Source organism: Bombus vancouverensis, chromosome 8 (genome assembly GCF_051014615.1).
Source record: "Bombus vancouverensis nearcticus chromosome 8, iyBomVanc1_principal, whole genome shotgun sequence".
NCBI classification, from domain to species: Eukaryota; Metazoa; Arthropoda; class Insecta; order Hymenoptera; family Apidae; genus Bombus; species Bombus vancouverensis.
Window position 1 is genome coordinate 14,953,880 of NC_134918.1, and position 24,765 is coordinate 14,978,644.

The 24,765-nt window shown below is 40.4% G+C and overlaps 1 protein-coding gene across 5 annotated transcripts in view; it reads right to left on the minus strand.

The window, feature by feature from the left end:
• Positions 1–7,586: 7,586 nt before the first annotated feature.
• Positions 7,587–24,765, minus strand: part of Neto (Neuropilin and tolloid-like) — a 78,600-nt gene continuing 61,421 nt past the window's right edge. For all 5 annotated transcript variants that reach the window (XM_033327407.2, XM_033327415.2, XM_033327393.2 and 2 more), the window contains 6 exons: positions 23,632–23,892; positions 22,025–22,182; positions 21,330–21,579; positions 19,071–19,186; positions 12,942–13,079; positions 7,587–11,254 (listed from right to left, as the gene is read on the minus strand). In XM_033327407.2, the coding sequence (XP_033183298.1) occupies positions 10,241–11,254; positions 12,942–13,079; positions 19,071–19,186; positions 21,330–21,579; positions 22,025–22,182; positions 23,632–23,892 (1,937 nt within the window). In that variant the 3' untranslated portion in view covers positions 7,587–10,240. The remainder of the gene's footprint in view (positions 11,255–12,941; positions 13,080–19,070; positions 19,187–21,329; positions 21,580–22,024; positions 22,183–23,631; positions 23,893–24,765) is intronic.

Below are 24,765 nucleotides of genomic sequence, written 5' to 3' on the forward strand. Positions count from 1 at the left end.
GAACGCACTTGGAGTTCTTTTCATTGGCAGCCAAGAGAGATCGATCGTCTGCCACTTAAATTTCAAATCCTCTTCAAAGTGAACGAAGAAGCATTAAATACACTATGCTTTACGATAGCATAACGACGACAGAGGAGCCGTGATAGTGGCGATAAAAGCGAAATTTTCGCACGGTCGCGCTCTAAATCGCGAAAAGAGTCGACGAAGTATCAGTTCTTTCGAAATTTCTCGTCCTGTCTATGATACTTTCCATTAAGGTGACAACTTCGACGTAAGATGTGATAATAAAGTTTATTACTCCTGAACGTAATGGCCGAGCAGAGCGGAATAAACAGTTCTTTGGCAAGGGCAAGTAAAGAGATATATTGCACAATTTCAGCCAAGTATCTCGTTATACCGTAATTTGAGTCCAATATAGGCAATGCGACGCGATTCGTCGGATCCATCGGCCATCCGGCAGGGATTAAACTTTCGCTGCTTGATCCTTCCCGTAAACCTTAATTGAATATAGCCACGGAGTACTTAAGGCAATAGTCGGCCATCGATTGCACGTGAAACCAAGAAAACTCGGCTACCGAATGCGGACAACTTCCTGCGTAGTTTATTATTCGCGTTGAATAGCTACTGGGGCTAACTTCGAAACTTAACACGGAACGCTTATAAAACTTAACTCGCCTATAATCCCGACCGCGTCGAATGCTAATGTAATCAAATTCCGCCATAGCTGTGCCTGGCTTGATTTGGAATCGTTTCACGGATCGCGTGCAAGTTACGAACGAGAGAATTCCGAGACATTTTACGTTCGACCAATGAAAACCTGTCTCTATACGCAATGTTATTATACGCAACATATACGTGCAAAATTCTGTTACCAGGCAGTGAAATGCTTATTTACAGAATGCTCGATTACAGTCGGTCTATTAACTACAACGATTAATTTAATAATTGTCCGATGGATGTGCGTGATTTCATGGCGATCTGACTGTAGGGAACGAGATTGAATTTGTCTCTGTATCTCCCAACACCGCGAAGTGATCTATGAAATTAATTGGAAATATTGCCAGGTTCTATCATTCGCGTGACCATCGCGTTCAATAAGTAAATTACCTTCGATTGCATTTTTAACCATTCGTTTCTTATATACGTATATCATATATATAGTAGAAAATGGTCTATGATTTCCAACTTGCAGAATTAAAAAGTATTCCAAAATAGGCTAGGTCATAGAAACGAGAGTATGTTACTTCGTGGCGTTACGCGTTGAAACGTGATCCAAGTCATCTTCGTGCCTAGGAATATCTCGTTGCGTCGGTAGATTGTTCCGCGGATTTTATAGATTTCATGACCGAAGTTAATTCGGAACGACGTCTGATACAGTAGCCACGGGACAGCGGAATTTATTCGGAAAACGTTGGCGTACCTACGTTAACGTATAAATAGCAGTGGCCGACGCACGTTTCTCCAGCGAGCCACGCGCAAAATTAACTTACTCGACCGTTTCGATTCAATGGCAAAAATGTTTCTAAGAGATCGTGAAATACTCGCAGTACATACCAGTTTCTCGGTCGTGTTCTTCAGTACGTTCTTCCATTTCTATGAAAAGTGAACAAGCGGAGGCATGATCGATATCGAAAATCGAGCAGTTTAATCAAGAGTAGAGCAACGATTTTACTTCGGAAAGAGGGAAAGGAGAAAAGAGAAAGGCTGCATAAGAGAGAAGTATACAGCGATAGGTTTTACGCGAATGAACAGATCCTTACGAAGTCGATTCCTTTACGATAATCCGCAAGAGAGCAACTCGATGAAAGAGGCGAGCGGATTTGTAGAGGAGGAAAGGTATTAACCGCGGCAGAACGAATTAGCCAGACGTTCTCCTTTACTTTCCGCTTACCCTCGGGTTAATTAAATTTCCATTGATCTGATCTTTCGTCCAACAAATATCACGCTGGCCAACCCGAATTTCCAAAATGCTCTGTATGAATCGCGAACTCCGAATTCATTATACCACCCTCCATCCCATTAGAACTTTATTTAATTCTACCGACTTTTTGATATTCATAATTCAAATCAAAAAGCGTACAACTTCCACAAACCGAGCCCCTTCGTAAATGGATATTATCTGCAAACTCATGACGCTGCAACCGCGTATATGGTGACTCATTTTAATCCCGCAAATGGAGAGTGTGTTAAACGGCAGAAAACAGAGTGTACGCAGTTAAAATTCGCGAAGCAACGCGAAAAAAATATAATCTTTTTAATGTTTACAAAAATGTTTCTATAAATTGAAATACAAGTTCCGGATATTTTTGACGGTACTTTTGCGTATCGGCCGATTTCATTTTGCAAAATTCTCCAATATTATCGAGAGGACGTGATTATTCCACTTCAACGAGTCCAACTTCTATGCAAACGATCATTCTGTATATATATTCTGTGTACTCTGTATAATGAAACACCTTGTATAATATGCGAAAATATGCCCTAGGCATGTCGGAAATGAAAATGAACGTTATTAGCGTCGATTAGAGAAACAGGACGGGGGATGAAGAAAAGAATAGAAAAAAGAAACGGCGAAGGCATAATCTCCGTGTTATGGGGTATTCATAGTCAGAATAAAGTTATACGAATTGATGCTGTTTCAAGGATATCAGACCGCGTATTTACATTTTTATTAAAAGTGACAGCAACCGATGGGCGGTCATAAATCGCCATCCCACCGATATTACGAGTCCCGTATGTTGCGGCGGATGCAGATGCGGAACGATGCAGATGCGAGAGGCTGATCCGCGGCCATCTCGCAGTACACGCGCGAAAGCCACGCTGTAAAGCTGAGACCTTATTCTTCCATTTTCCTTCTTGCTGTTTTTCCATCCTCGGCGATGTTTGCGCCGTTTTTCTACCACGCTACTCGCTCTCTTTCTCTTTTCCTAACACAGGAATGACGCTGTTTACACGGGCCGAGCCTCTCGCGGATACATCGATCTACCTTATCCGCGACAGATCAGCTGGAAAATTGAGGCTCCGATGACTTTATTTCCACCCTGATATCGAGGCTACCGAGCTTTCGACGTGCAGCCAGGAAACGGAAAAAGGCTAACGAAAAGCAGCTAATACAAGAGCAGATGGCTGGTCGATTTTAATTATCATTATTCGATAAGAAGTATCGATACGCCAGAGTTACAAGAAAGTTTCCATTACCGTTAAACGTATATTAATTGGGAAAGTTATTCTTCCTTTGGGAGGACAATTTATGTACTCCTGTATTCAAAGTATATCCAAAGTTTCAGCAGATTTTAATACGGATAATAGTTAATTAAATTATCAGCTAGAATTATTTACAACCCGAAGATGGAAGAATTAAGATCATATAAATACATTTGACAATTTTTATTTTTAATATCTCTTCACATATTTAATGAAACAACAAATGGATAGAGAAGAGAATGGATAAATGGTTATACATAAAGGGTTTGCACAGAACATTAGCCTTAAATCCGTAATCAACAATTTCATTAATACCTCGGAAAGCTGTGAACAAAAAATCGTGGTGGATGAGGAACACGTTAGCGTAACAGCGGTAGATTATCTAAAAATAATTAGTTAATTAATTGGTATTTAGTATGCTTGTAAGAAGCTCAAACCAAACTCTTCTTTCGTTTCGCGCGTACTTGTTTAATCACAGGATTAAAAGATAAACCAAGTAAAAGGAATATTTAGAAGGGACAGTAAAACGTATTGTCCAATTTTCGTTAGTCCGCCAGGTGAAATAAGTAGGTCGATCACGCCTCCGAGGACAATGCCATTAAGGTATATTTATACCCCTACGAGACGGTAGGAAATATACTACCCTTCAAGGAATAATGGTTCACGAACCGTCTGCGACGAGGAGTGTAATTTTCCAATAGGCATTCTTGCCACTAGGAAGTCAGGGACGCGCTCTAAAAGTCCTTTTAGTGGTCGTATATCAATCCGCGCGAGATGTCGCGACGTCATGAAATTGTGATCTTCCAATGGATGTAAAATTCTTTCTTTTTTTTTCGTCCCCGCGGTAAGTGTCCTTTCGTGGCAAATTCTTTCTCGATCAACTTCCACCGTGGAGCAAACCCTTTGTCTTCTTTTATTTCCTACCTTCGAATAAATTTACCACCAAGCTGTTACCACGACCATTATGTCGTGAAATCTTTCTTCGGTGAAAACATTAATCTTCGAAAGTCGATGATCGTCGTTTTTGTTCCGCCAATACCTCGAAGAAAAAGACGTTCGTCTCATGGTAGAACAGGGCGCGATGTGATACATTTTAAGAAGACACGATGGCTAGGATTTGTATCCTATCACCAAAATACCAGAGACACGGTACATGTCTACCGGAGAACTGAAAAGAGGCGGTCCTTTTTCACTCTTGAACAGCATGGTAAAAAGGAAAGGAATATTTATCTTACAGTGGCTTGGTAAAAACACAGATCTTTCCACTGATACAGAGAGAGAAGCGAATGCGTTCGATGCCTGTGTGCATGAGCTACTAGTAGGAACATTCACGACCTACAAACGTATATTTACCGCGACGTCTGCTACTCGAACAGCCTCACCCTCCTATATAAACCGGATTCCATGACCCCTTTCTTGTACTCCTCGCTCGGTGCTACATAGAAAAAGATCCTTCTTCCGGATGCTTTCGAAATGCTTATTTTACGGCGCGGCGTCATAAAGACGCGATCTTCCAATGAGCATAAAACTCTCGACTTCGATTCGCCGTAACCCACGGATGTCTCAATAAATAAAGATGGGGTGGAAACTAGAGGCTTGCTTTCCCATTGTATCGTTCCTTTCCGCCTTTCCTATCTTCGTTCTGTTGCGCACCCGACTTCCGACTTTGGAAGTATAATATGAGAATTCAACCACCTTTCAAAACAGGAGAGCGTCTCTATCATAGGTCGTTTTACGGAAATGTCGTTTTACGAACGAGGACTACTTTGTCATGTGAATGACATTATTATTTTTTTTATTTACTTATATCGATTTGGTGAGACGTGCGGTTTCTCTGAGAAAACGATTTCATTAGATTGTACAGGGAACACCTTGGCGAATGGCCAACGTATAATAGTTCTCGATAAATACTTGTCGCATCAAGAAACGGAAATGACTGACAATAAAAAAGGAAGACGGCGGGAGGTACGAAAATGGAATAAATGTGTCTGTCGCACTCGCTAGAAAGCTCTTTATCTCGTATATTTTTATTCGAAAAGGAAATTCCGTCAACTGAACCCTATTAGATATGTATCGAGACCGTCTCACGCCGCCAGAGATCCCTTGAAAATCTTTCGTAGAGAACTCGTCATTGGCTAAAGATTACACATTCAGCCGGATGTTCTTGGCTCTAGTAACAGGTTGATCTTCGTAATATCTCTAATCGGATTACTCAGATTTAAGTGACAGTGATGTCACGGATAAATTAAAAAATTTACCGTTCCAGTTCAATACGTTGGCTTTACGCATGACTATTTCTGCTTGCTGGGCAACCACCTGAATATTCCATGCGATATATCATGAAAATCGTTGAAAATTTCCAATCGTTTATGAGTAATAAATAATTTGACCGCCATATGCGAGTTTAATTACGTTTATTTGGATTATTTGGGAAATATATGCGGTTCATATTCAAAATTTAGATTATACCTGGTAGGTATTACATTGAAATAGAGTTGGGATTTGAAGATTAATGTTTGAACGGTCATTTTTATAGAAACGTGTTATTCAGAATATTATCAACATTTCTGTTTATTTGAAATCCAAATATTTAAGCAAGTTTTAGTGTTACGATATCTCGTTAATACATTTCTGATTAATCAATATTTCAAATAAACAGTTTAATATGTACATTTTGCTATATGAATACTAAATTCTGTTATACAAATGTGATGTAAGCACGGTGTAAATTAGTTATCGTAGTCTGCGAAATAACAGAGTTGAAGAGACAGTACAAGAGCACATAATAAAAGAATTATCACATAACTGGTAAAGACGTAAATTAAATGAATCTGGAAATTGAGATCAGAGAATATATTATGAATTCGAAAATTCACAACTGCATCATGACAGTGGTGTGAGCTAGGTAACTCATATCGTACGTTTAAATTAAATATAAAACTATTCAAAAGAGAATATGATAATGCTATATCATGAATTTCTATTTGCTACTTCCCTCAGGTATTGACCTAACTAAAATTTAACTAAAAGAACAGGGACACGTTTAAAACTTAAGTTTTCAACTTTACTTAAATTTCTACTTTCTATAATTTTCAATGTTAAGTTTGCATTTTAATTAAATTAAATTCGATTAATTATTTAAAGCCGGAAAATTCAAAATACAGCAAACGATAGTCATACTATCGGTAGAAAATTGTTCGCTTTTATCATACCACTGAACGCGAAAATATAACTTAGATAAAAAGCAAGAAATCTCCACAACAAGGATTGATAAAAAATTATGATGTAAGGGAAATCAACGTTGCATCGTTTCGTGCATTAACCTTTTCACTAGAGTTCCGTGGCACGAATCTGTGCTGTAAATTTCTTTGAAATATCGTTTGGTAAAGTGACAGAAGAATCACTGTGAAATATAACGCATCATTGTCATCGCGTGATCGCGGAGATCGACGGAACTACGGCGACCCGAGAGCGTACATAAATTACAAATTATGCGGAAGAGATAAAGATGACTGAGTATAGTACTACGTATGACCATATAGATTATTATACATAGATGTAGTACATAGCACATCGCGCGTGTACACATATTATATGAATATGTATGCTAGGATGCAACGTACCAACAGCGGCGGAGTCACATTTTGCCGCGATTTAACTCATCTGTCTTCATTATTCGCATTTTTTTTTAACTACCCTCGTCAAACGGCTGGGTTTCCGCTAAATGAGCAAAAGTCAAGGTCCTCTGGCCGTTTAACACGATACTTTTTAGCAGTACGCGGAAAGTCCACGCGGATATTAACTCTTTCCCTGCCTATTATCTCCTTTATGCAAAGTAAATTCAATTGGTTATGATAATTCCGACCGAGGAATTTGTTTAATTTAACCACGGGATGTATTTCTAAGTATATCAAGACGATATAGGACACCACGTAATATGTAAAAGGAGAGCTAGCTAATTATCGCGGTACGTAAATCTTGAGATGCGATCTGCAAATCATTTGAAGCTAATTAAGAGCTATGTATATGGAAGGAAGTGTTTAAGGACCGAAATGCCTCGGGCTACGAGAAAGTTAATAACGCCAAACGAGCAAACCGGAGAGCGAACGCTTTTGTTAAACTTTACACTCCTTAAGAAAAACCCTATTAAAACGTTAAATTTGATGCGAATAGGCGAGTGCTGCAAGATTAATTAAAGAAGCAAGACAGTCAAGCAATGCTTAGAGAATTTATTATTAGATAGAATATTGACTTACCTTTGTGAAAAATTCCCAGAATTTATTAAACGAAAATTACATTGAGGGGAACAAATGGAAGGGAAAGCAGTTGGTTAAAAAAAGAATTTATAAGGAAACGTATACGATTAGATCGAAAGTCTGGGCCATTTTAAAAGTACTATATTTATTATCTGTCTGACGTATCATTTGAACAGACATTTCGTGTGTCATTTATATACAAATGTGTACACTCTGTACATTCTGTCCTAAATGATAACGGGCAATACGTAATCTGTACAGAAGCGAGAATTGTTTGATTACTAATAATAAGTTAGGTTAGGTTCCTGACAGCTTTACAACGTATCTGCTTACAATGCTTACGGTTAACACGCATGTTGTTCACACTTTTCCTTCCATTTTTAGTTTCACTACTACTCTTTCTTTTTCCTCGCACGATCGTTTAACATTTAATTGACTAATTTAATCATTTACCTGGTTGCTAGATGATTGACGCACGCTGGTCTTGAAATTTCAATTGTTCACGAAATCTTGTATGTATTCCTGTCTTATTCAAACGATCGAACGAATAGCATACAACGAAAAGAAACGAATCAATTGCCAATAAAATGCGTGCGTACACGATCGCATTTTCTGAAAATGTCAAATATGTTATCGTACAAAGCAAAATTCCCCATAACGCGATTCTAGGGAAGTTTACAGAAACTTTACAGAAAATTGGCAAACAAACGTTCTCACTCACTCATCGAGACGAATTTATATGTATGTACGTTACAAACGTGACGATCGATCATTCTGATCGATAACTATCGACGATTCGAATCGGATATATTCGAAATGGAACACGTTATCGACTCATAAATGCATTCTTTCGATTCTTTTTTTCCGATCGAGTGCGGGTATAACATGCTCGATGCTCGATTATTAGTGGAAACACCGTGGAAAAATAGTTTGCCTATCGTAGTATCATAACCGTACGCTTAGATATTCGAATCGCGAAATCTATACCGCGTGTAAAAAAGGGTTAGGCTACGTTCGACTTGAATATCGTCGTTCATTAGGCGCGAGTGACATATTTTAATTACAAATCTACTTACTCGTTGGCCGAGGTAACTTCCCGTAATCATCTCGTAATATGTTGCGTCTCCCTTTAACGGGTTTTCTAACCACTTCACTTTGATTTTTATTGAACTGTGTAAACACTATGTGATCACTTTGAAGTTGTTCGATTAAAACTATAGTATTATGCATGCCAGTATCGTAGATGTTATATCGCCATTACGAAATGTGTCTCGGTCTCGATATGTTTGCATTCTGTGTGGCACGATTTTCTTCGCGAAAAAAACATCGTACTTACTCGACAAATACGAGTTTCGAATCACAAATTATATGTAGTCCGCAACGTGTCCTTCGCTTGCTGCTTCCAATGGTGCAATGCAACGAAGGAGAATGCAGTGGAAAGGATCGGAAGTATAGTAAGTTTTTTGCCTCAATTAACATTAATATACCACAAATATACGATATGACGAGAGACGTATGCCCTCGAAAAACATAATGCATACATTTCGCTAATGTGTTTTGGTTTCAACGCGATATAGTATTATTTACGACGAAAGGAACGTATCAATATAGCAACAGTGAAGATCGTGTAACGTTAACGAGAATTTGCGATCAACACAACGCGATCACTAAACAGCTTTTTTTTTTATCGAACATCGATTGATTGATCCGATTTAAGCGATAACAGAAAACAATTTTAAACTCGTATCGTATTATTAACAATAATAGAGCGTGGACCGTTTTCTCGCTTACAAAAATCTTTGGTCCGTGATCCAATCGATACAACATACGGAAGATAACTCCTCCCGAATTAAAAGTAAACCCTAGAATGGTATTGTAGCTCCGATCTCCAGATCCATCGACCTTTCGGTCATATCGATCGATCTGACGACACAACGGAGAGCGCTAAGAGACGATCGCGAGCCATCCAATGAACTCTGGGTGCCCACGGTCCTCCTCGATGGTCGAACGAACCTTCTGCTAGTTCTGTTAGGCCAGGTTCGATAGAAGGGCTCCTGACTGTAGTGTTTCAAGGCACTCCAGATGACCGAGGATCTTCGTGGCGGTAAATGGGAATGCGATGGGCAACCGCAGTGTTGCCACGCTAGGGTCGGTGTTTTGCAACGGAAAATGGGAGCTCTGAAGGCCTCAGGGGGTCTCAGGATCGGGAGATCGTTCAGTTTTAAAGCCAGCCTGGCTGACGATACTTTCGAAACCGGAACACCATCCATTGACTGCATCTCGTCGCGTCCAGTCGACTGTAGGATCGCAACATCACCGCGCAATGTCCTCGTATTTGTCTCTATAGACTCCGAAACGGAGGCATCGTTTAGATCTATTCCGCCGATTTCACCGATATTGCCCAGACGAGTCTCTGGTTCTTTTATTTTGCCGATTTCCACCGATCTCGGAAACGGAACGTCGTTTTGCTTTCCCGTACTAAGAGATCTCGGTGTTTCGGCAGTTCGTAGGACATCCTGCGTAGTCTTGTCCAGGGATAAATTAGAGTCGTCCGAAATTGCACGGTCTAATTGACCAGGCCGATCGATCGCGCCGGTATGCGTGGATCAGGAGGACGAATTCGCCTCTATCGTTGAACTTGTCGAAGCATCGTCGTCCAAGGAGCTCTGCGTAGCTACAGTGACTTTGTTACCATCGTTCCGACTAGGCAACTGAAGATCAGCGACTGTTTGACGGGGATGGCGTCTCTTGTACGGCTCCCAATCCCCAGGACCCCGGCGTCAGTGCGTTGCGATCACGTCCGGTGCGCTCTTTGTGCTCTCTATACTGAAAGGTCGCCTCTGATCTACCTCTATCACCGCCTCTGCTCTGTACCTAGCGTCAGATGTCGTTTGTTGCGAACACTTGGGCGTGCCGGAGTGTTGGGTGCTCGATGTATTACTAGATCCGTGTCCAGACCCATAGACAGAACTGCCGTATCTCTCTCCGGAACCAGTCGTTCCTTGCCTCAATAATTTCGGCGATTGGCGATAGACACTGTTTTCTCTGCTTGGCTTCGGGCTTTGAAACCTTTGATACGACGGGTAATCCGGATGTTCCGGGTAAGAAGAGCCTTGATGCAGAGGTAACGGATAACTAGATTCGTGAGTTGACCAGCCGGGCGGAGCTGGGATTGGGTTGTGTTTTGGACAAATACCCATACTGCCGTCCCGACCTCTTGATGCTGGACTACAACCAGAGCATTGAGAGCCTGGCTGTTGAGAACTGTGCTCGGAAGACTGCTGCATACTGTGCTGAGAAGACTGACCACTTTGGCGCGACTGTGTCGGACTTTGATGATGGTGGAGGTGATGATGACGGTGATGATGAAGATGATTGGTCCCGTTTTGAGAGCCCGGTCCACGAACGCCGAATGTTGTGAAACCCACGGGTATTATACTGTCCGAGATTCGAGGCTCGAAAAGGCTTTCTCGTGTCTGACAAGAATTGTCGCGCATTTCTGGTTCCTCGCTGTTTTCCTGCAGACGTTCCTGTGTTGCATTACTAACATTGTTACTTTGATGGATGTCATTCATGTCCCTCGTATTGTAAGCCATCTCCAATACGAGATCTTTCGTATAGTCCTGTGGTATTAGCGTAGTGGGCTGTAAAAGTTCTTTGCTGGGAATCACTTCCAGGCTCGGCGAGTCGCTTCCTCGGTCCCTGATGTCTGTTCTGGAAGACGAGATTGGACAGGGTGTTGTCTTTCGTCCGAGTTCGTCTAATCGATTTTCTCTGGATTGTCTAATGTGTTCCTGGACAAGACAAACGAATTCTTCCAATTAGTCGGTTAAATATCGCAGCGTAAATAGCGTATGCTAGTCAAAAGTTTCTAGTGACCATTCCTTGTTAATGGTATTTGTACTATTGAAATAGAGCAATCTTATTCAAATATTTTTGTCTCCTTAGTTGCAAAATAACCATTATTTATTCGATCAATAACAGGGGATTAACATATGTATTTTATGATACGCTATATTTCAATTGACAATACGAAACATTATCCATTTGATACCTTTCGATATCACATTCTCACACAATGTTGTTAATATTATTCTAGGTTTCAATTTCAAGGAGCTTTGTAAATGACACATCAGTTGTTAGCTTTGAATGAATATTATAGCGTGATACCGTATGCCACTTTTGATTCGCGGGATTAATATTACAAGAGATGGCCATTGATTTTAATTATTCAATGGTTTTTCATCCATTTTTTTTTTGTTTTTTTTTGAATAAAATGAAGAGTCACTGTCTCGGTAACTCATATGTTGGATTAATATTACAAATAACGTACTTTCCATGATAGTGAAACGACCGATCAATAGTATCGGTTTACCACGAATATAAGCAATGCAGGTATCTCCCGTATAACACGGTACTCTTACAACGCAGATTCGATCTAACGTAGTTCGAGAATTGGCGAATTCTCCGTACAATACCGTATTCGAACAACATCGTTTCGCTCTATCACGGTTCGAGAATTGGGGAAATCTCAAACTGAAACTTAAGATATTAAAAAGTTGGAATATTTGTAAATTTGAACGTTTAAAAATTTGAATATCTGGTGATTTTAATATTAAAAATTTTTAATATATGAAAATTGTAATATTTGAAAATTTGGATGCATGTATTTAGTTTACTCGGTGAAATAAATGAAAAGGTCGGCTGCAAAATATTCGATAATTATAATTATGCAGAGTTGTATCACTAATGACTATAGTTTTACGGAACCTTGACAATTATCCATAAACAATTACCGTATTTTCAAGTTGATCGTTCGTTCAGAATTAGTTTTCATTTTCTCATTAATGTGTTGTTCCCCTGCATTTATAATTCGGCCTTTCAAACTCCAGTTTTCCATTCTTCGTGAATGGATGAAACGAACCGTGGACTCATTTCGTATTGTGCCGCATCAATCTTTTCCGAGTTGCGTGAATGTTAGACACGTGTGATCGTACGTGACAAGTTCAGGTCGTGAACCGAATCGAAATCCTGCTGTGTTCGAAATGTAATTGAAATTCTAGGAACGTGTAACAAGGCGAATCGTGTATAATGCACAAAGAACCTCCAGTCTTTCGTGATTTGTCGATACGTACATCTTGTATTGTCCACGATATTGTATGCGGCCTTTAAAATATAATGCATCTTCGAAGATTGGCAAACGTGTCACGTGCTTTGGATAAAAATAACAATTTTAAGTATAATCGGTTGTCGAAGCTAACGCTGAGAGGATTTTGACATAGAGCACGAACAGCCTGAATATGTATCATGATCGTGATCGAAATATAAATAGCGAGAAATTCAAACGTACAAGCGTTAAGATCGTGCTGGAAGAATTCCATGCCAAACTGCTTTACATCAGTGAAGATATTTATATCCTTAATTATTTTCTAACAGATTGGCATGGTTACAGAGATGTACGATAAAAAGAATGTCACTTACCCGAATGATTCGATGATCCCGGACCAGTTTCCTCACGCAGTTGAAAACGAAGGCGAAACTCATGCCAAACATAATCAGCGAGAAAACGATGAGGATTATAACGATGTGCTGGGAGTCGATCAATCGAGATTTCTTCTTCTGTAAAGCAAAGATAAGGTAGGGAAGTTCTTGATAGATCGTAAACAATTTGGAATCCACGACGCTTCAAGTAATGCGAATTAGTTTACATTGAATAATTTGAAACTTACTTACATTAGGAAGTTATGGTTGACATTAATGGTTATGATTTCCAACAAAGATATTGAATTTCACCAGAAGCATATTATGAACTATATTGTTGATATGATATAATAATAATTGATTTCGAGAAGATTTCATAAAAAATATTGTTAATAAGAAACTATGTATCGTATCTGATCAATTATCTGTTCGAGTATACAGATATTTCATAGATCATGCATGCGCATTTTGTCGGTTGATTACTAAATACATACACATTGAGAATAGTTACCGTAATGCAATGCGGGATATTACGTGTAACATGATAAACCGAGTTTTGTCCTTTTCTTACCGTTTCTATATCTTGTTTCTCGCGTTTGCCATCAGCAAAGTCACGCTATTAGGTAGTCAAAATGTCGAATGACGTGACACGTCTTCTCGTACGTGTACAAATGAAAATTCGAGAATAATATTCTTTCATCGCGGGCTCGTGAAAATAAAGGTCCTATATCGCTGTACAGCGCCAAACACTACGATTTTCATTTTCTTCTCGTTTTCGCCTTATCTCTATCGCTGTATCTGTGTGTCATGCGAAGTTATAAATGGTGGGAATTTAGCCGATACGGCGAACATATTTCGCCAGAGGCTTAATTTTGAAATCCTCTCGTTTGGCCAAGAACTTCTACGAACGCGTATAAAAATGACCACTACGGTTTTACGATTACTAGGGTAGAATCGGTGTTCAAGTGGTATAATAGAGGATGAAATGTGCCTGATACGTATAAAAATAGCTTAGATTAGAATTAACGCAGTTCTATTATTCTCGAGTTGAAAGGATAATGTGATGATCTTGTTTTCGTTGGTAATGCGTCCTGATTTTTTTCACGTCCAAGTGGATCGCTAAAGCGCGAGCATACGTGGCCGAGATAAGAATAATAAGAACAACGCTCATAATGATCACATTTTGTGAAAAGCCGGCGCCATTAACAAAATAGACGGAGTTATCGTGTTCCTGTTTTTCACGGAGATGCCTGTGGAGCATTTCTGAATGTCTACCGAATGAGATTTCTGAGCATTAGATCCTCTAACATTCCTCGGAGAAAGCTGGAACCAATGTTAGTGCAACCAAGTGGAGGGGGAGAGAAGAAGAGATGGCCAAGGGAGAACGAGAAATTCTAGTTGAGGGGTTGAAAATGCCTCTTTCTGCTTCCGTAAGCCCGAGAGGTTTATTGTTATGCTTATATGGCCGAGTACACTCCAACGGACGGTTTACGTGTTTGCAAAAGTCTGTGCAAAAATACATTTCGAACGGCTACTGCATTCGCGACAAGAGATACTTTTGATGCTTTCCTCCTCTATCGAACAGGGATTTATCCCGGCCTGCAAGCGAAACTCCAATATTTTCGATCGTATTGATATTTATTCGGCTTTACGCTACTGGACGTCATATCGAGTATAATGAAGAGTTTTTTGTAGGCAACGTTTTTTGCCATTCACACTGTTTTCTTCTTCTACTCTTGTTTTCTTCAATAGTTAAAATAACGATATTAAGATCATTGATTTATTGAAACTTTTATTTTCTCCCCATCGTGATTATTTCGCTTTAACTTAGGCTCTTCGCTTGTCTCCAAACTTTTCTTCGCTTTAAGATGATTTTGCTGTTTACTCGGATCTTTTTCATTTCTAATTATTCAAGCGGTACTCGCTTTACCGAATTTCCAAGTAAACGTCATCTTTCTCTGCGTTCACCTGGTGGAAAGTATTTGCCTTCTGCAAAAAAGATGTTGTTTGCAGACTTGATCAACGCTGGTGATCTTCTATATCATTATCGGATAATCTTATAAAATTTAAAAGTCTTCCGCTGTGACACGCGCGAGATTATTTCTATCAGTTACGTAATTAATACTCGGCGACGTACGAGCGCATCCTCGTTGACAAAGGATCTTGCCGATCGCAACTTTATCCTACTGAATTTTTCTTAATGACAACTGAGAATCCTCGCGGAGTTATGCACAGGTTCATTTATTCCTTGACCCGGATCACTGTGGAGTCAGATTCACACCTTGCCGCGTTGAAATTAATGATAGTCCGGTGAGGATCCGCTTTTTTCGCTCGAGGAAAGAAATAATTAGTCGCGAGGTAAAAAACACTGAAGAACTTCTCATTAGCGAGGAAGTAACGAATATATGTTAAGGATTCTGTTATGTTCTCGATTACCGTGTTATGTTATCGCAAGGCTAGGGTTGGCATCACGGGAAGGAATAATAATTAAAGAACATTCTTGCGGCGGTAATTATTATAGAATATCTTGACACCCGGTGTCGCTGTGAAATCGATATCTTTAGAAGAAGAGCGACGATGGATATAAATGAAAGCGCGATCTGGTCGATCGAGGAACAATCAAATACGACTTATTTCATTTGAATCGTGCGATTAAATTACGAAGATTGATACTTGAATGGAAGTTAATCGAGATTCCAATATCTATCGTCGAGCTATTCTTCTTAGCTCGGGACGATGATACATAATTTCATTGTTGTTCGAAACTTTTAGGTTTATGTAATCGTATGCATAGTTTAATAACGTTCAAGGAAACATTGCATCGGACGTTTCGACAGTTTCCCTATGGTATCTCTTTTTTTTCATAGAGTCTGCTTCCCATTAGTATTTACCAGCAAGCGCTAAACGAAGTAAGTGGTGTAGGGATGCACTTTCCATTAGAGGGAAATAAAATTGGATAGGATGGTTACCATCGTGTATTCGCCACGATTTCGTTGTGCATTCTATTCGTGCCGTCAATTTCGTGGCTGTTTTCCCATGCGAACGGGTCTACTATCGCGTCGTACAATCTCGCTGTGCTTTATTGCAGTCATGAGACACGACTAGGTATAGTAAAAGGGACAGATAGTAGAAGGCCTCGGGACAGAAATAAGGGAAGTAGCGAACAACAATCTCAGTGGTTCAAACTAGTTCGCAAACGCTGGTAATAATAATTTTATCGATTCTGTACTTGAGTCGGACACTAGACTCTTTAAATAATTTGCCGGTAATTACGGAATTACGGACGTTCCCTTTCGTACCTTCCTAAAGGTCCGAGTTTAATTTTCTACATTTATCGTGCTCCTTCGTGTCATGTCCAAGCGCAATTTCGATATCCTTTTATACGGGTCTGAAAAATATTATAGCTGGCCATTTGTCTCCGAGTTTCTGCTGTTTGAGTAATCCCAGTAAAAAATACCTCGGTCGTTCGTGTAATTCTCTGTATACCGTCAGAAAACATTAAACAAACTGCTCGAAAGAGAAACGGAGTTGGGATCATTTTTTACATTGCTCCGTCACGGTCTGGCTTGCTGTCAGGTGGCTGGAATACGAAGCCGAAGGAACATTGGAAAGGACACAGCCGTAATGTCGATTTCATACGACAGCCCAGATGAATTCATGTAGAACGTACACGCTGGAAACTTGATAGAGTTATCGATACGGTATAGAGAGTTCTTGCGCGATACGATACACCGCATTCAGTGATCCGAGAATTCAATGTGCTTTCTCCTATTGTGGCAATCTTGCCAGCACGGAATGAGAAATAGTAGAACAAGCGGTGTGGTTATTCGATAGCTGGTTGTTGCCAGTGTTTTGAAAATCGTTAAATGCGTTTGGGCGATGGTGGTAGTGAACGAGTAAAAGAAAAGGTACGTCAAAAACGGCCGTTGCATTAAAAACATTTGCATCGCGGATGCGAGCCACATACCATCTAAAAAATGGGTAGCAGAATGGAGGCAGTATGTTTCACAGGTCTGGGAGAGCGAGAGTTGTTTATATCGTGGCTTTTCACGCTCGTCAAGTTTCCGGGAAAATAGAAATGGATTCCCGGGACGTTGTTCGTGCGCCACAGTGAAACAGGAGGAAAAGCTTTGTGTGCACCGCGTTCCCAATAAATCGCACGAGTACAAAGGAATCCAAGAACGACCATCTTTCAATGGAATAACCTTTTTAGCGTGGCTCGCCGCCCAGGGACAAGAAGTTCACGACCTTACGGATGAATATTACGGAACAAGTGACCTCAAAAGGAGTCACGTTTTTGCGGTTTAAGTGGGAGCTTCCTTTTTGCCTTACCTGTCGGAGAACCTGTCGGATCGGGACTCTATTTGCGGCTACTCCTTTTAATCTTAACTTTTCACTTGGAGGAAAAGAAGGGTTTCGTTTAAGGGGATAGTCCAACTACTCTGTTTTTCCGATTTGATCTTAACGAGCTACTCGATCGACGATTGTGTTTCTTCTACTATCCAAAGAAGACATAAAATCCGAGGTTTATTGGATGAACGTTGTTCGTTGGAAGCGATCGTTCCCGTTTCTTATGGAAATACGAATTGGAACGTTAATCAGATTATCGGACAGCAACGATCGGGAGGCGTCATGATTCATGAGACGATGTGCTAGCACACTCGAAACAAGGACGAATCGATGTCTCTTACGTACCGATTAAGGGTGCACTCGTAGCACATCGATCCTAGTTTGCCGAATAACGTCAAACAGAGACGCTCACGTAGAAACAAGCATGCGATCGAATGATAGCATATCGCTGCCATTATTTGCTGTTAGATTAATATCCATCGATTCATCGATGGCATCGTGGCATCGTTTCAAAGGTAGCATGTTCGGGTAATTTGTCAAAAGTGCATACAATTTCCGCCCCGAAATCGCAAGCGTTCTCCCTTGGAAAAGACCAACGATACGCAGCATTGGAGCATAGTGAAATTACGGCCTCAGTAGTGGACGCGAGTCGAAGGTCAGGAAAACGAAACGACTGTCTCAGCTTGGCAAATGCAGCTTTGAATAAATTAATTAACCGGCGAGAACCCGGACAGAGAGGCGGGAAATGGAAAGACGAAAGGATATTAAGTCTTTGTCGGAGTCGTATATACCGAATTCCCGGAGTTTATTACACTGCTCCGGCTAGCTTAATCGATAGTTCCCGAAATACTAGTCAACACGTGGAAATTTCCATAACTCTGTTCGGTTTAATTGCCTACGATTCCTTGTTGTTCTTTTTATGTTAATCAGGAAATGGCCAACGTTTCGCTGCACTTTATAGGCTTTTAACGGGGATACGATGGCCTTACTTCCTAGCGTGTGTGAGGTATTGACGTACGTACTCGATATGTGTGAGGCAGGGTCTTTAAACAGAAGTACTGAACTTTCGTCGAATAATGTAATCAACCTCCTGGAACAAACGGAAGCAGAGCAAAAGAGAGAAAAGCGATTATGTCTAGACAACGTGCCATTCTTGCGGCACAGTATATCGTACATCTACAGTGAACCGGATAATGTGGCTATCCTTACAACGATCATCTCCAAATCTCTTTAAACCGTATTACATTGCTTATAGATTACGATAATTATCCGTTTGTTTTAATAGCGCTTTATATTGTACGTAAGGCCGAAGAATTTTCCTCGTGACAGCGCTCGAGTACTGCGAGCTCTCGCTGAAGTAGTCTGGCTTACAGTGACACAATAGAAATGCTTCCGAATGGGTCTGCTAGTCACAACAGTTATAATGACGAAGAGATCTTATTAAAGTCCCATTTTACCGTCCTTTCGCTATGGTTCCCTAAAGTTGCTCGAGATCTTTGAAGTTCCCTATTTTACGTTGACATACATAAAACAAAACTGCAGTCAACTTTTCCACGATACTTGTTCGCTAGCTGATAACGCGGAAAGCGTTCACTGTGCTTGCATAAACGACGCCGTTTTGAGAAGACAAAGAGTACCAGGAGGTGAGACAGAAAGGATAACTCAGAACAAGGAATACAAAGTAGAAATGATCCAGATTTGGCTATCAGGAAATATTTAAGGGCTTCAGAAGGATTAGCATAGAAATTGTCCTCCCGAATATAAATTTCGCTCACTCACGTTGCAAGATTGATCTTCTTCGTCCCATCGGAAACGACAATTGATTCTCCCGTTGCACTGCAATTCAGCGGCGATGCATGTTGCATCCTCGCAATAAAACTCATTATCGAGGCAAGCTGCAACAAATTAACGAGAACATAACGTTGTTATATATTCTGATTAGATTTAAACTTCTCATAGAACAGTCGCGTTAAATGTAAAATTAGAAAGGTAATTGCTTGATTTTACTACTAACTCTTCCGCGATATTAAAGCAGCACGAACACGAGAGTGACTTTGTTAAATAGGGAAAAGAAAAATGCGAAGGAAAATAGAATCAAATTTTTAAGTATCAACGTCGGCGACTTGTTAATCTATTGTTCTTATAATCTCGCGTTTGTACTGCGAACGAAGAGCCGTACAAGAAAATTTTCATTTGAAATCTTATCGTACGAGAGATAGGGGAATAAGTGAATTTTGCTCGAGTCCGCGGGCAAGTCGCTCGTAAGATATTAGTTCTGCAAGTGTGGCAGGTGTAGAGAGGCTGAGATTCTTCTCGTGCCGAGATAGAACGGGAAATTTCGTACGTGTATCTCCACCGCAGCGGCTTACTCCATTTGCCATTCAGCCAAGTCTACCACCATTAATTTAGAAGTGGGATCCGTTCGCGAGCGATTATTCTCTGTGATATGAACTGGTTAAGACGATTATATATTTTTATCGATATCGCTGTAATCTGGGTATTCGATTGGGCCCGAAATCGAACCAGTTCATCGCTTAAACAAAAGGAGGCTTCCGGCACGCGATCGTTTTCTTTTGACTGTGAAATATCGTATGAGTAATAGAAGCAAAGGCATTGTCTCCATGATTCCACCTTTTCCGTGTTGCGAACGAGGATATCCATCGTTCTATGGAATTTTAGCGATATTTTAGCGAAAATTTAATATTTTGTTCTCCGTAGCAAAATAATTATTCGAAGCATGCAGCAAGAGGAACACGTCTGATCAATTGGAAGGAGTAGGTCGAACGTAAGACACGCGTAGGATGGTCATCCTGGAGTTTTAGTTGGTAGGAGTCCGACACTACTCTGCTGTTACGCGATTACTGCAGCAGCGGAGTGTCCATGAGGTTTTCTCCACGTACAAAAAAAAAAAAAAAAAAGTCGAACGTAAGAAACGTTCCATCGTTCTTATCGACTTCGTCAGAATCAAATCGCGACTTCGGTCGAGTAAGATCGATATTCGCGTCTCCCGATTTGCTACTTTCTACTGTGTATTATCGATATTTCGTTTACTATTAACGATTCCTCTTCCGTAATCAGCGTGTTACGTAAACTATCGGTAACAAGTCACTTCGGTTAATGGAATGTCCGCATTGTTAATATCTACCAATTTATGATCGTTGACAAACAGAGAAATTATAACCTTTCATTTTATAGATGATTAGTCGAGCAATCATCTAATTGCTCTTTCGTTTCTTCCCAGTATTTTTCATTGTTCGTATGTTCGTCATAAAACGCAGGCGAGGCGACGTTAATTCATAGATTTCCATTAGGCCAGTATCTGTCCATTTCCGAGTACGAATGCATTCCCGGCGTTAAATTTAATGAAACTTAACACCGAATTGCTTGCGTGCCGTGAACAAAGATCTTCGCGATATTCGCACGGCATTCGTTATAATAGAAATTAAACTTCCTAGTTCTTGACGGTCCGCGAGACACCAGTTACTAACGTGTGTTCTATTATCATACAACAAGTCGTTATAAAATGTAATTGGGTTATCTCCTTTCGTCTCTTAACAGATCGTTCGCGACATTTGATAAGTTTCTGTAATTTCCTGGTATTCGTGACACGCTATTTAATTAATAATCTTATCAAGCGAATAAATATTTATACACCTTATCGAAATAAACAGTTTTCATATGCTGTGCATAAAGCTTGAAAGCTTTACTCGTTGTCGTTCATTACATTTTAACGCAATGATAACTACGTTATCGTAAACACATATAAACATGCCCAGCTACATGTTAATTAACATTATTGGCTAATATCCTGCCCCGTAATGTCATGATTTGTTTGTAAAGTAAAATTTTCATTAGCTATTCGATACGAACATTTAATAAGAGCGCGATGGTATTTTGTCAGGTAGAATACGCAATTCCTCTAACGAATCTCAAACGGCAATTGTATTCGGTGAAGTAATATCGTGAATGATATTACGCGGAGATAAAAGCTGTCGCAGACAACGGTGAACAATTAATCGAGGATGTTTGTGAACTCACGTTTGTCTCCCGGATCTCTGTCTCTGAGCGCTGTCATGACGGCCTCGAAGCTGCTGTTCAGTGCTTTAGGCTCCGCGTAAAACCTGACAAAGGCGGTATTGGCCCCGATGAGGACGGTGTCGGCGATGCTGCCGCAGAAATTCTTCTCTCTGGAGGACATGTCAGTGCGTTCTTTGAATATGTCCACGAAGTTGGCGTCGCACTCGTTTGGTCGTTGCAGTTTGAAGGGATCCGAGAATACCAGCTGAATCTGAAAGTTGTACGTGTTCCTGTGATAAAGCTCAGTGAAGGGTCCTTTCCTTTTCCCTCTATCTCTGTTCTGATGACGATCGAGAAAACCCAAAAAATTTTCACCAATTACTCAGTATATTTTATGAGGCAAAGCGGCCATCGCAATTACCGGAATTTTTTTGCCAGACGTGATTTCGTTTGACCAAAAAAGAATGAGCGTCCAAATAGCGGTGAGACAGGGATCAAAGGTAGATTGATAGCAAAGGGACAAGTCACCAAGTATTTTGGAAGATTCAATTCTAAATATACGGTGCATCGCACGTTTGCCTTTTTGTTGTTGCGTACTTTTTTTCTCTTTTTAATGAACTAGTTTAAAGGATTATCGAGGCATTATCGACAGAGGGAAATTCGTGAAATATTAGCGAAATGGTGTTGACGTAAATTGACGAAATTGATGAAATTACCTTCCATCCTTCATTGACGGTGATGTTCCACATGCAATCCAAGGGGATGCCTTCCTTCTCAGCGACAATCTTCTTGTCCTGCACGTCATCGCTGCTAATAATTGCCTGCACGCCGTTCACGTATTTGACACACGGCTCCGGTTCTGGTGGCACTCCCGCTGTGAATCACACCTATTACAGTATTACGTTTTCCCCAGGCTCGTCGTCAGGTGTTTATTTGCCTCGACTAATTCGCCTGTACGTTTCATTTCTCGCGTATAATGCAACTCGCTCATTTACGAGCGCGAGCTTCGATGCCAATGTCGAGAGCCAATAGAAAACGTATTCACCACGAGCCAAACAGCGTTCGTGGGTCAGAAAGGGACAGAAAAGAAAAAAGAGCGGGAAACGTGGACCGTGGGAAACAACAAAAAATCTCCAGCCATTGTTCGAGAAATAATTGATTTCCCGTGCCGAATTGGCATTATAAAATTCGCGGCCGGAGGAACACAATGAACAAGAGGAAATGAATCAAACGCGCGAAAAGATTCATCCCCCCCCCCTCGGCTTCTGATTAATTTCCTTTCCCGTCGATGTTTGAATTTGACGTTATCATCGTAGCAGAGTTTTAATGTTTGTCCCTCATTAAGACTGATTCGCGGCGGCTTCGAAAGTCATGCGTTCTGGAGCGTATTAAGAGCAACCAAATACTCAAACGGCATTCATCGCTCCGGATCAGGGCAAATGCGCGGAAATAATGAGCTGTATGAGACGCGAATGAATATCGGAGCCGTATTTCTGGTAATCTGGCCTACTCGAGCAGAGCAAAACGGGAAGCTTTTGCGAGGGAGACTGCAACGCGTATAAGTACTTATGAAGTATTGAATTAACATTGCCGTAAAACTGATTTGTAAAACTACGTGAAAATGCAAAATTGCAGCACATGTATCGCTTTGTATGAACAATTTATTCTGAAATTTTCAACATGAAACTCGGCTCCAACTGTAACATTTTATGGATTACTGGAGCAGTACTCAAATATTGACAGTGTTTCGGTACAGTAACAGAAATTACGTTGAAATTATTTTCAGTCAGCTTCGAGCACTAGTTTTTCGGACGTAGAATTTATTACTAGTCAAGATAAAAAAAATTCTGCACAGAGGTCGTAGTTGGAGCGGGAAATCCGGTGGATTGGAAGCTTCCCAACGTTCGCCGATGTCGTCGAGGCTAATGTCCGACCGAGTATTCTAATCTGAGAACCGCCGGTCATCACTCGCGTTTGTTTTCAATGAATGGGCAACAATTTTTATCCTGACATACAGATATTTCGCTAGTTTCTCTCTTTCTGTATACGCGCGCGCTCCAACTTTAATAAAATTTATCAACGGGAAGCAACTAATCGATATTTTCCTGATGCAAAATATTACTATACACAGACCATGACTTATCGGCACGTGATGTACGCGTACCATGTTTGCAGAAGCTACGAAATAATTTGCAACCTGGAATTCCGTATCTCGCGAATAATCTCAACGGATTCTTGATTGGAATAGGTTCGTTTCTAATAAGAAAATCTTACTGTGACAACGTGACAGACTGGTAGATGGATCGAAATACTGTGGACTTACGATAGGTTGGTCTTGGTATCATACTCCAAACGGCCTTGAAGCCCTTGTCCTCGATGCTATCGTCACTGTGGAATCGCAGCCAGAGATATCTCGTCTTCGACGTGATCTCTGGGGGGAAATTCTTGCCACAGAAGTTACCGAGGAGATTGGAGTAGCCGTGCTGGCCGTCACGTACCTCGAGAAAATCGTAACGACAGTCTGCACTCCCCTCGAGTTTGAATTCGTCTCGAAAGTCGAGCTTCAACAGCATGCCTTCCTTAGCTGAAACGAGAGAAGGGTAACGTTCTCGTTAGAAACCGTGAAAACAGCGAATATAGAGACGTTTCTCCGAATTCAGTGATTTTTGTAATCATGAAAGAAACTGTTTATCGAAGAATGCGAAAGTACGCTGTTTTATTTTTCTTGCACGGATTTAATTAACGTTACAAACCGGGTAAAGAGAAGAAGAGAATTAATCTAACAAGATACAGATATAAAAGTACAGGCAGAAAAGTGAGTACAGTGTATTCTGAGAGTAGTTTGATCTCATAGTCACTCGTCTGTATTTATCGATTGATCCAGAGAAAAGATCAATTAATATTCGCATAGCTGCATATTCTGATGATTTATTTATTCGGTATATTATTCCGATAAAACCAATAAATGTAAAATCGTTGTTAAATAATTCAACAGGGGAAGCAGGAGTGTTGTGTGAAGGACGTGTTCGTGTATTAAAATTAATTAATCGAACGAGCGACAGACAGTCTATTAACAATAAGTTATTTATAATTTTGGAAAGAAATAAAACGTCAACTAATCTTCTTTCTCACTCAAGTGTTGGAATGTTGAGTCTGTGGAATGAATGGGACAGTTTAGCGAACGCGATACAAAACCTACGAATTTATGTTGTGATCTTTTAATAAATCGAACATATTTAGTGTGACATGGCGACCATATAACGCTCGCGTACTCAAGGTGGGGTCTAACCAGAAAGTCGCAGAGTTTTCAGTTTTAAAGGGTTTCTGAAGTGCTAGCAGAATCTGAAGATAAAACCATGTCATCTGTTCGCAGAATTATGTATGATAACCGATTTTGTTAATAATATTTCGGGATAATATTTTTAATTTGCTATTTACGGAAAACCGTCACCTAAAT